The sequence below is a fragment of the Anomaloglossus baeobatrachus genome, chromosome 4, assembly GCF_048569485.1.
Source record: "Anomaloglossus baeobatrachus isolate aAnoBae1 chromosome 4, aAnoBae1.hap1, whole genome shotgun sequence".
Lineage (NCBI taxonomy): Eukaryota > Metazoa > Chordata > Amphibia > Anura > Aromobatidae > Anomaloglossus > Anomaloglossus baeobatrachus.
This window is the reverse complement of record NC_134356.1, coordinates 505,448,064-505,460,658: the sequence shown is the minus strand read 5'-3', so window position 1 is coordinate 505,460,658 and position 12,595 is coordinate 505,448,064. Positions and strand designations below refer to the sequence as shown.

General features: G+C 42.6%; 1 protein-coding gene across 2 annotated transcripts in view; it reads right to left on the bottom strand.

The window, feature by feature from the left end:
• SPPL2A (signal peptide peptidase like 2A) overlaps positions 1-12,595 on the bottom strand; it is a 121,001-nt gene that overhangs the window by 34,307 nt on the left and 74,099 nt on the right. Inside the window, exons 10-12 of one of the 2 annotated variants that reach the window (XM_075345827.1) lie at positions 4,504-4,578; positions 1,661-1,717; positions 26-79 (exon numbers count right to left, since the gene is read on the bottom strand). In XM_075345827.1, coding sequence (XP_075201942.1) covers positions 26-79; positions 1,661-1,717; positions 4,504-4,578 — 186 coding nt within the window. The remainder of the gene's footprint in view (positions 1-25; positions 80-1,660; positions 1,718-4,503; positions 4,579-12,595) is intronic. The other variant, XM_075345828.1, reaches the window with a different exon arrangement.

Below are 12,595 nucleotides of genomic sequence, written 5' to 3'. Positions count from 1 at the left end.
GAAGACAATGGAAGACAATCCTTACTTTCTCGTAGGTGGCTTGAGAGTCAGGAGGGACTTCCACATAGTTCTCACCATTCTAGGATCAAACCCAAGTCAGAGACATTTAATATCCAAAATGGATCAGCCAAACATAGGCCAGATTGTTATATTTAGTGTATTTGTAGCTCTTAAATCTAAAACTTATGGTATTAAGCAATCCCAGGACTATTGACCACTTCAAGCGTCATGACTTTGGGTCTCCTAATATAAAATAAAACACTATGAACATTTCTACCTTGCAATGAATTGGTTAAACATACAGATACAGGCCCGATCTCAATGTAAAGTGATGCCTTGCTTAAGTTACTTCTGGCAGTGGTCTCTGGTCTGTAGTGTTCTTTTGCCCAGAGCAGCAAATGCCGAAGATTTGGCAGTATGCGCCGCTGCAGGAAGTTTATTCACATGGCGGATAATACCTGTGTGGTATCTATTCCATTCTGCCTGCACGGATGAGTTGAGGAGATATAGATTATCTATCTATCTATCTATCTATCTATCTATCTATCTATCTATATATATATATATATATATATATATATATATATATACAGTGGAACCTTGGATTACGAGCATAATTGGTTCCGGGAGTGTGCTCTTAAACCAAGTTACTCTTATATCAAAGCGAATTTTTCCATAGGAAATAATTGAAACACAGACAATTCGTCCCACAACCCAAAAATATTTACTGTATTTATACAAACTTATTATAGTAATACAAAATAATGTCCTGTGTTCATATAAAATTATTACAGTACACTAATACAAAATACTGTACAGTACAGTAAGAAACATGTAAAACAAATTAAACTGCACTTTAGCTTACAATAGAACTGTTGGTGTGCGAGAGGTACTGTACAAGCAATGTGCTGCACTGGTTAGCAGAAAAAAAAGTACAATACTATATCCACAACTGCAAATTGATACAAATGCTATATGTACTGTACTGTTTAATGGTATACTGTGTACAGTACATATGGACAGAAAGTTACCTCCAGAGCGGGTCAGAGCGCGGTAAAAGGATGGATCCAGAAGTGTACACTGTGGGAATTTGCTCTTATAGCAAAGCATTGCTCTTAAACCAAGTTACAAAATTGTAAAAAGCTTTGCTTGTCTTGCAAAACGCTCTCAAAGCAAGTTACTCTTAAACCAAGGTTCCACTGTGTATATGTGTATATATATATATATATATATATATATATATATATATATGTATTGAGTGTGTGTGTAATATATATACTTCCAAAGACTTTTTTTTAGCATCACAGTCTTGCAATCATGCTACACAGTCAGGTTATCCCTGAATTTAAAGTAGTGTATGGGATTAGAAACACATGGTAGTCAATCATCTGCAGTAGTTGCAGAATATTATTTTCTACTGCTTATAAATAAATAAATATCTTCTATTTGGAATGAAGTTCCAACATATTCATTATAGTTTAACATCTAAGGCAGATAGTGCTTCGGACAACTTGAATATCAGTATTACAATAGTCATGCTCTAGAGAGGGAATTTTAAACTCTCCACCTATGAATGATTAAATCAACATAAAAACAATCTACTTTAATTATAAATGCGATATACTTGATATTTAATTTATTTCTCTGGTTAAATACATACCCTTTCTGTACTTCCTGATGGTCCAGCGGCCACCTCAATCATGATGCTCTGTCCATTCTGAAATTACCATTAAAACAGAAGAAAACTCAGTATAAATTATATTATACACACACTATACACAAATATACAAGAATACTGCCCATTCCTTATAATGGTATGTGCACAGAACATTATTTTCAGGTGGATTCTGCCTGAAAAATTGATTAATAAACAAGTAATAATGAACATATACACAGCAATGTCAAAAAATGCTTTGAAATACGTGAAGTGGCAAAGTGTCCAGTCCATTCATCTTGTGGCTTCTGCTTGAAAGCCGGCACTATGTTATGTTATATATGGAGGAGAAAAAAAAAACCTCAGGAAAAACACCACTGGAGTTTTCCTAAAGCGTATTCTGCTTCATAAATGATGCAGGAACACCGGCGTTTGAAGACATTGTGTTCACAAACCCTTAAGGCCACTTTACACACAGAGATAAATCTTTGGCAGATCTGTGGTTGCAGTGAAATCATTGACATATTGTTCCATTTGTACACACGCCACAAACCTGGCACTGATTGTCCACAATTTCACTGCAACCACAGATCTGCCGCAGATTTATCTCTGTGTGTAAAGTGGCCTTTAGACTCTACATGTCCAATTCCCATAGAGCGTAACATTTGTTACTGACATATTTGCATGAGTGTATCTAGTACGAGGGGCTGTTGATAAGTTTTTGGTTTTACCCAGGAAGAAACGAGATAGGATAATGAAACTTTACATTTATTCCACATACTCTCCACTGATGACAACACATTTCTTACATCAGTTCCAATTTTGTAAGCCTAGCTAAAAGAAGGATTTCTGTTGTGCCTCAAACCAGGCATCTGTAGCAGCCATGGCATAAAAAATGGTGTGAAATTTGGTACCCTTGAGGTGTTTCTTCAGGTTTGGAAATAGATGATAGTCGGACGGAGCTAGATCTGGTGAATAAGGTGGGTGGTCAACCAGCTGGAAGCCCCGCTCTGCCAGTTTTGCCATGGTCACTTGTGCAGTGTTAGCAGAGGCGTGGTCTTGCAGAAACATAATTTCTTTGGCCAGCTAGCCGTAACTTTTGACCTTCATAGCTGCCTTCAATTGGTCCAAAAGTTCAATGTAATACCATGCATTGATGGTGGAACCCTTTTGAAGGTAGTCCACTAGCAGCATGCCCTCCTTATCCCAGAACACAGATGCCATCACCTTAGTGGCTGATTTTTGCACCCTGAACTTCTTTGCACGAGGAGAACCACTGTACCTCCACTCTTTTGACTGCTCCTTGTTTACAGTGTCATACACATAAATCCAGGTCTCAACCATAGTGACCAGTCAATCCAAGAAGTTCTTATCAGTTCAGAAATGCTGACAAATGCACCGGGAAGTTTTCACTCGCATGCTTCTCTGATCTGTTGTCAAACATTTGGGGACCCACTTTGCAGATGGCTTCCTCAGGTCTAAATGTTCATGGATAATGACACACACACGTTCACGGGAAATCCCCATGATGTTTACTATTTCTTTAGCTGAAATTTGTCAATTTTCCAGTATGAGGTTGTGCACAGAATCGATGATCTCCAGAACAACCACCACTCTCTGTCATCCAGGACATTCCTCATCATTGGTGTTGAAGTCGCCCGTTTTAAATTTGGCAACCCAGTTCTTAACTGTGGAATTTGAAGGGCATTGATCCCCCAATGTCTGCGACATATCACCATGAATATCCTTTGCAGACTTTCCTTGCAGAAACAAGAATTTTATCACTCCTCTGCTCTCAGTTGCTGTGAATATCGCATTAGACTCCACCATTTTGTTTTTTCGCGTGCGTAGAACACTGTTGCCATAAGCAACAAACACAAAATTATGAAAACATACAGTATATTAGACACATAATGCTTTCATGTGATGTAACATTCGTTACCATAGAAATAAAAAAAATCCCAAAGCCAAAGATTCAGCAGGAGCCCCTCGTAAACAGTTTGTTTTTTTTGGTTTTGCACTCTTGAAGTATCCCAGTATCTGGTCTTGTTTTTTAAATGTTTGAAAAATCCAGTGATTTCAATGTGAGATCCATCAGTATAACCCAAGTATACAGAAATCTTATAGAGTCGTCAGTGCATTTTAAAAAAATTAGAGGTTCTGTACAACAGCAAATAAGATCAAGTACAAACATTTTAGAAAGGATTTAGCTAAGGGTAAGTTCACATTTCTGTTGTTTTGCTTCCGTCGCAATCCGTCACCTTGAGTAATTACGGCATCCTGCAAAATATTTTGCAGGAATCCGTTTTTTTCCCATAGACTTCTATTAGCGACGGATTGTGACTGATGGCCTTGCATTGTATCCGCTGCGTGACGGATCAGTCATTTACTGACTGACTGTGAGGCGGGATCAACGCTGAATGTAACTTTTTTTGGAGCGGCAAAAATACGGACTCCGCAGGTGTCCGTCACCATCCGTCAAAAGCTATAATGGATGTCTATGGTGCTGGATTCCGTCATGCTCTACTGAGAATGCCCGGCATGTTTGGCACACCCATTGGGCTGTCTCAAACACAAATGGATCACCACGACAGGATCCATCAACAAACAGATGCAAAACGGATGTAACAGACGCGACGGATCAGTTTTTTCACAGGATTCCGTTCACAGGAATAACACATCCGTTGCGTCAGTTGGCATCTAAAACACGACGGATCCGTTGTTGCGTCGCAACTACGGACCTGACGGAAGCAAAACAACGGAAGTGTGAACTTACCCTAAGATTTGAATAAAATACAAAATACTGTCAACCTCAATTTATCAATGACTTCAGCAGCTTTATTACATACCTTTGTGATGAATGGAGTTATAAAGACAAAGAATACATCATAGAGAAGCAAGAGGCCAAGGAGAATGACACACGCCTGTAGCAAAGATAAAAAAAGGCATTATTGAAACAACTACGTTTCTTCAAAAGTAGAAAAACAATATATAGTGTATTAACAAGCAGAAATAATACCATCGGGATTCATATAAACAGCGCAGATGAGATTTATCTGTGCGATTAGAAAAAAATGGTATACAACCCTTCCACACACTACCTCAACACAAGTTATCTTAGTTGTTGGTAGGAGGAGTGGCTAATGTGGTACCCCCAGATGAAGCCACAGGGTGAAACTCACATCGGGGTCTGAGGGGGAGACTTGTTTGGCAATATTTTGTCTGTATGTCAGTACTGGTTGGCAGATAATTTTACTTTGTATGGTTACTTATTCCCAATGTGGTGTTACTGTTACATCTTTTGTATTTCTTCATACTGAGACCAGTACATTATATGTATTTAGCCATTATAGCGTATAATGAGCCTGATCATTATTTTGGTGTTCATTTGCTAACTGTACTTTTGCAAGTATAACTAGACCATCTATGTAGAGCTGGGCAGTTTTGACAGCAAACAATATAATCTCGATTTTTCTTTTTTAAATTATAGACTATTTTTCGATTTTGATCTTGATTTTTTTCCTATTACTAATCTTGGTCTAGATATGTAGAAAAAAAATAAAAAGCTACTGTATATAATCTCCCCACCTTTCCCCTGACACTTCTGTTGTAACGTTTCCCTGAACTCCTGCCATTCTCTGAATCTTAGGCTACATGCGCACGCTGCTTTTTTTCCTGCTTTTTTGCTGCTTTTTTGGCTGCAGTTTTGTCAGCAGAACTTTCTGACATCAGACTTCCCAGCAAAGTCTATGAGAAGTCAGATTTGCCATGCGCACATTGCAGTTTATTTGTCATCGTTTTTTTTGTCAATAGTTTGTGACAAAAAAAATGCAGCATGTTCATTCTTCCTGCGTTTTTGTCAACATTTGTCACCCATTGAAATCAATGAGGGAATCAAAAACGCAGGAAAAATGCATGCTAATCAAAAGTGGTGCATTTTACCTGCCTTTTACCTGCGTTTTTGGTACCAAAAACGCAGGTGATTTGTCAGGAAGTGAGGTCAGGCAAGTGGTCCCGTCCCATCCTCCATGTGTTCCCCGAAGTACCGCTGTCCCCAGGGGAGATGATGTGGAGGACGGGACTATCAGCAGCGGCGGCAGCAAGAGGGAAAAATCAATGTTTTCAGCTGCCAATGTCCATCCCCCTCTCGCCGCCGCCGCCACTGATAGTCCCGTCCTCCATGTGTTCCCCGAAGTACCACTGTCCCCAGCGTGCACGCACAGGGGAGATGATGTGGAGGACGGGACTATCGGCGGCGAAAGGGGGATGGACATTGGCAGCTGAAAACATTGATTTTTCCCTCTCGCTGCCGCCGCTGATAGTCCCGTCCTTCACGTGTTCCCCGAAGTACCGCTGTCCCCAGCGTGCACGCACAGGGGAGATGATGTGGAGGACGGGACTATCAGCGGCGGCGCCAGCGAGAGGGAAAAATCAATGTTTTTAGCTGCCAATGTCCATCCCCCTCTCGCTGCCGCCGCTGATAGTCCCGTCCTCCACAAGTTACCCGAAGTACCGCTGTCCCCAGCGTGCACGTACAGGGGAGATGATGGACCCCTCTCACCGCCACCGCCATCGCTGAAAGTCCCGTCCTCCACGCTCCTGTCAGCTCCATGCAGTAGCGCGATCAGCTGAGCTGTCACTGAGGTTACTCGCGGCCACCGCTGGATGCAGCGGTGGCCGCGGGTAACCTCGGTGACAGCTCAGCTGATCGCGCGGCTGTCTTCATTTGCTGCATGGAGGTGACCCGAGCGGCTGTGTCTTCTGCAGCTCCGGGCACCTCCATGCAGCAGCGCTGGATGCGGCGCTGGACCATCCTGGATTACGCCTGACATGGAGGGCTTTGTCGGGGTTAATAAATTGGTAATGAGGGAATGTGTTTGTGTTTTTATTTCTAATAAAGGATTTTTCGGGTGTGTGTGTTTATTTACTGTAATTTACAGATTAATCATGGAGGGTGTCTCATAGACGCCTAACATGATTAATCTAGGACTTATTGGCAGCTATGGGCTGCCAATAACTCCTTATTACCCCGATTTGCCAACGCACCAGGGCAAATCGGGAAGAGCTGGGTACTGTCCCAGAACAGTCGCATCTAATGTATGCGGCCATTCTGGGCGGCTGCTGACTGATATTGTTAGGCTGGGGGGCTCCCCATAACGTGGAGCTCCCCATCCTGAGAATACCAGCCTTCAGCCGTATGGCTTTATCTGGCTGGCATTAAAATTGGGGGGGACCGCACGCCAGTTTTTTTTAATTATTTATTTATTTCTAATTTTTTTTTTTTCAATTCAACAAGCTTTATGGGCTTGTTTGAACTGAAAAATACATGAAACAATTGTTGACAAAACTGCAGCCAAAAACGCACCAAAAAAGCAGCAAAAACGCACCAAAAAAGCACCTACATTTTTTGTGACATTTCCAGGCTCTCTCTGACGAGGTGCAGTTTTGGCTACAGTTTGTGAACACGAAAAAGAAGCAGCGTGCGCATGTAGCCTTAGCCCTCAGTAATAAAGTATCATCAGATATGATTGCCTCAAAAGCACCAGGGAAGTATAAGTCACACCAGTTTTCTTGGAATTTTATGTGGAGATTTTCAACAACACATCCTATTTATGAGAACTTTACATTTCTATTAACTTGTAGTAGATTGGTTAGACTGGGGAAGCAACAAAAAGGGGGTAAGGAATAATATGTATGCCAATTCCCTTAACCTTAAGGCTCCCACTGAAACCTGGATCCAGCAGTCTGACACCACTGCTGCTCTCTCGTATGGAGGGCTACAATTCTCACATACCCGCCAGACCTGAGAACAGACAAGGTGGAGGTGTTGTTCTGCTCCTTTTATCACAATGTGCTTTCCAGGTTATCCCTCCTGGTACCCTCACTTATGTTTCCTTCCTTTGAAGTCAATATTATTAGACTCTTCAAAACCTTCTCCCTTCGAGTGGTGGTTGTGTTTTGCCCTCCAGGCTCCTCCCGTCAGTTCTTGGATCACTTTGCCACCTGGCTTACACACTTCTATCCTGTGACATTGCAACTCTCATCATAGGGGACTTTAACATCCCAATTGACATCCCGGTCTTCCCATCTGCCACTTATCTTCTGTCTTTAACCTCCTCCTTCTGCCTTTTAAAACTTACAAACTCTCTTAAGCATGAAGACGGGAACATGCTGGACCTGGTCTTCTCCCGACTCTGCAGAGTGCATGACTTTACTTACTCCCCTCTCCCATTCTGTGACCACAACCTTCTTTCCTTTTCTGTCAAGAACTGTCTCCACGTCCAGGACACCCCCACTTATCACCCATACAGAAATCTACAGACCATCAATACCCAGCAGCTTATAAACAATATACAGTCATCTTTAGCTCCCATCTCCTCCCTTTGTTGTCCAGACTAGATAAAGCAGCATCAGCAACCCTGGCACATGCTGTTAAAATTGTGCCGAGCATCTGAAGAAGACTTCATTCACTACAAGTTCATGCTCAAAACTTATAACTCTGCTCTTTATCTGGCCAAACAAGTATACTTTACCACCCTCATCACATCACTAATAATGATGAGCGAGTGAGATCGCTACTGCTCGATCGAGCATCAAAGTGCTAGGGTACATTGGGTGCTCGGCAGAGTATCGTGGTTTCTCGGATTTGTTGTACGTGAAAAATCTAATACAAAGAACAGTGAATGATGGGAGCTGGCACTCTAGTGAGAGCCACTTGCAGTCTCTAAATGATCCTATCTGGGGATTAAATCTACGTGTCTGGATGCCGTGAACAAAAAAAAAACAAAAAACTAAAAAAGCCCCTGCCACCCTCCACTGGTAATGCTCTGCCTATGGCTGGCTATATGTGAGCGGAGAACAAGATCGGCCATCACTAATTGACTTCCATTATATGCGTTACTTGATACGAACTCGTCAGAGCATCTGACCTGCTCGACTGAAGTAAAAAGGAATTGAGTGCTCGCTCATCACTAACAATACTCTTCAAAACCTTCCACTCTCTCCTGAGTCCTAAAGTACAGGCCAACCTCAACGCCGTTGATCTAGCCACTTATTTCCCAAAAAAAAATCAACCACACCCATCAGAACATTTTTGCACAATCCCCTCAGAGCCTGGATCCCCTTCTCTCCCACCCAGCAAGCTTACTTTTTATTTTCGAACCCGTCACGGAAAAAGGTGACCAGGCTCTGCGCTTTTTCTCGCCCTACAACCTGCACCAGTGGCCTAGTCACTTATCTCCTCCAGTCCCTCTCCCCAGCTATCACTACCTAACTAAAATATTTAGTTTCTCCCTTTCCTTCATCCAGTATCTTTCCCTTTTCATTCAAACACAACGCTATATTCCAGTTAGTTAAAAAACCATCACTGGGCCAGAACGGTGCTGCTGACTACAGACCGGTCTCTAATCTTCACTTGATCTCTAACCTCTTCATATCACTCTCTTTCTGACCCTTTACAATCTGGTTTCCGCTCTATACACTGTACTGACACTGCCCTTACTAAAGTCTCCAATGACCTATTAACAGTAAAATCTAATGGCCACTACTCCGTGCTGTTTCTCCTGGATTTCTCTGCCGCATTTGACACTGTGGATCACCAACTCTTCCTCACTATGCTCCGCACTATCGGCCTCAAAAACATTGGTACTCTACTGGTTCTCCTCCTACCTTCCTGACCGCTCCTTCACTGTATCTTTTGCCAGCTCATACTCCTCTCCTCTTCCACTTACTATCAGGGTGCCTTAAGGCTCAGTCCCAGGCCCCCCTTCTTTTCTCTCTATACAGTGCCCCTATTGGTCAAACCATCAGCAGATTTGGTTTCCACTATCATCTCTATGCTAATAGAATCCAATTGTACACATCATCTTCAAACATCACCCCCACCTTAATACAAAATACCAGTGATTGTCTGTGTGCTGTCTCTAACACTATGTCCTCTCTATATCTGAAACTGAATCTCTCCAAAACTGACTTCTCGATTTTCCTCCCTCTACTAACTGACCTATAACTAAATATTTCAATTACCTTTGGTGGTTCAACCATAACTCCCAAGCAGCAAGCGTGATTTCTTGGGGTCATCTTTGCCACAGAACTTTCCTTCATTCCCCATATACAATCACTCACTTATGTCACCTGCATCTTAAAAACATCTCCAGAATCAAACCGTTTCTCACCTTTGAAACTGTAAAAAACCCTTTCACTCTTATTCATTCTAGTCTGTACTACTGCAACTATTTACTGATTGATACCCCTCTAACCAAACTTTCTCCTCTCCAATCCGTCCTGAAGCAGTCAGCTAGGGTAGTATTTCTGTCCAGCCGCTTCACCGGTGACTCCACCATGTGCCAGTCATTACACTGGTTGCTCATTCGTTACAAAATACAATACAAACTTCTCTTTCTCGCCCACAAAGCTCTCCACAGTTCTGCACCCCCCTAAATCTCATCCCTCATCTCGGTCTATCAACCTACTCGTGCACTCCATTCTGCAACTGATCTAAAACTCATATCCTCCATAATCCGAACCTTGAACCTCCGTCTCCAAGACTTATCTCGTGTTGTGCCAGTTTTCTGGAATGCATTACTCCTAGTGATCCGACTAATAACTTGCCACCATGTTTATAAGCACGCTTTAAAAACACATCTTTTTAGACAGGCCTATCAACTCAACTCACTAACCTAACTTTCCCCTGTTCCCTTTTTTTAAATGTTAATCATAATCTGCTCCCTACTATTCATCTGTCTCCATATCCTCCATGCACCCAATAGCACACAATAACTGCACTTAGATTCTGGCTGATGGTGGCTCCTGCAGCTTTATATCATACGCCCTATTTATTATACTGATGGCTGGACCATACAGAACAAGCAGGTTCTACCTATTGTGTCCCCCCCTATTTCCTCATAGATTGGAAGCTTGTTACATTCACTGTTGAACTAGGTGTTACTTAGCTTCGTTTTTATTATCTGTACATGTCCCCACTTAATTGTAAAGGGCTGAAGAATATTTTGGCGCTATAGAAAAAAAAATATTTTTATTGTTGCAGGTTATGAAGGTGAAAAGTAAATGGTGACCAAACCCATAAGGAAACATTCTGTACGGAAGACTACACAAGCAGGATGAAGAAAGGGAGGTAAGGGTTAACCCTGGTACACAGAAAGACAAGAAGATGACAAAATGTATTACTTAAAAGAGGTTGCCCCCTGCTTTTACATTGATAACTTATCCAAAAGATAGGTGATCAATATCTGATTGGCTAGGGTCCGACACACACCACCCCTGCCGATCAGCTGTTTTCGGTCCCGGAGGCGACAGCAGGCAGCTGGAAATGCTCAGTTCCGGCGCTGCTCCGTCTTCTAATAAAGGCCGTGGCCGGGTACTACCCATCATGTGCAGTACCCAGCTGTGGCCACTATAAGAAGACGGAGCAGCGCTAGAACTGAGCATTTCCGCCAGCCTGCTGCCACCGCTGGGATCGATAACAGCTGATCAGCAGCGTTGCAGGGTGTCGGACCTCTTCCAATGAGACATTATAAACTAAGGATAGCCCAGCAATGTAAAAGAAGTGGACAAACCCTTTAAGAGAAAAGAAGGGAATATAAACATTCAAAAATGGAGGCGATATAGGGTGCCTAGGGGTGACAATATTTACTGGACATGAGTGGAGGGCACTTCATTACTGAGCACAGAATCCACCTGAAATACTTAGGTAACAGGACATTATAGACAAAGCTTATGCTTTTTCGAACAACCACAATTCTATGAACATGGAAAGATTGCTTATACGATTGTTTGGTGAGCATAACATGTCATGTTCCCATCTTTACATAGGACAATGTGCTGCCAATAACTATGATTTTTTTTATGCTGGCTTAAAAATAATTGTACTTAATGAACAGGTAATTTGCTTGTCCGTTGGGTGTTTACCGGCCTGTTTAGGTGGACAGTTAGTCAGGAATGAGCGTTCTTACTACAGAGACCATGTCTGATCACATTGAGTTAACATCTCGAGTTTGATAAATGATCAAAAAAATGTAAAATGTGTTCAGGTACTTTTCTTACCTTATATACCCCTAAAGACCAAAAAATAGCCAATACAAAAATTACAAGATCCATCAAATTTGAATGTTTATAAGTAATTAAAAACAAGATAAAAAGTAATAAATATAGTGCAGTATTCACCACAAAACAGCATGGCAAGGAACTAATAGCAATATGTCTCAAAAGAACTCAATATTTATATGTATCTCCAGAATGGTATTAAAACTCCAATAAATGGGGGGCGTGGCCTGGCCATGGTGGAGACAAGACGCATGTGAGCACTGCTCCTGACCCGAGCCAAGAATAAACGGAGAAACAGAGCAGTAAACACAATCAAAGCCAGTCCATGGGAGTCAGGAAGAGGCAGAGATCAAAAGCAGCACCCGTTAGACCACCTGCAGCGACAACGGGAGACATAACCAGATACCTGACAGGCCCCAGTCAGGCAGGCATGACAGACCGTGCAGCAGCTTCAGAGGCCATCCACCCACGCATGTCCCTGAGGAGTGCTGCAGACAGGCAGGGGACAGAAGCGATGCTCAGCACAGCCCCACAGGCCTCCGGTGGAGTGAATCAGGAGCTGCAGGGACCTCCGATGAGCAGTGAGTCAGTGCCCACGTGGAGGGAAGATGGCGCCGAGAGTGCAGAGGAGACGCTGCTGATAACACAAAGGTCACCACTTGAACGTGAGTCTCTGTCTGGGAGGGAGAAGGGGTTAATTGTTTCATGCAGCGGCGGCAGGAGACAAGCAGAGCAGCCACACGCACTGACATTAAACAGTGATAAGACAGAAGCCTGGATGACAGGAGCTGGCACACAGAGTGAGATAACTGCTGAGAACAGGAATGTGCTGAGGGGGGAGGGGAATGAAGGAGCAAACAGCAGACCACATAGCTCTTC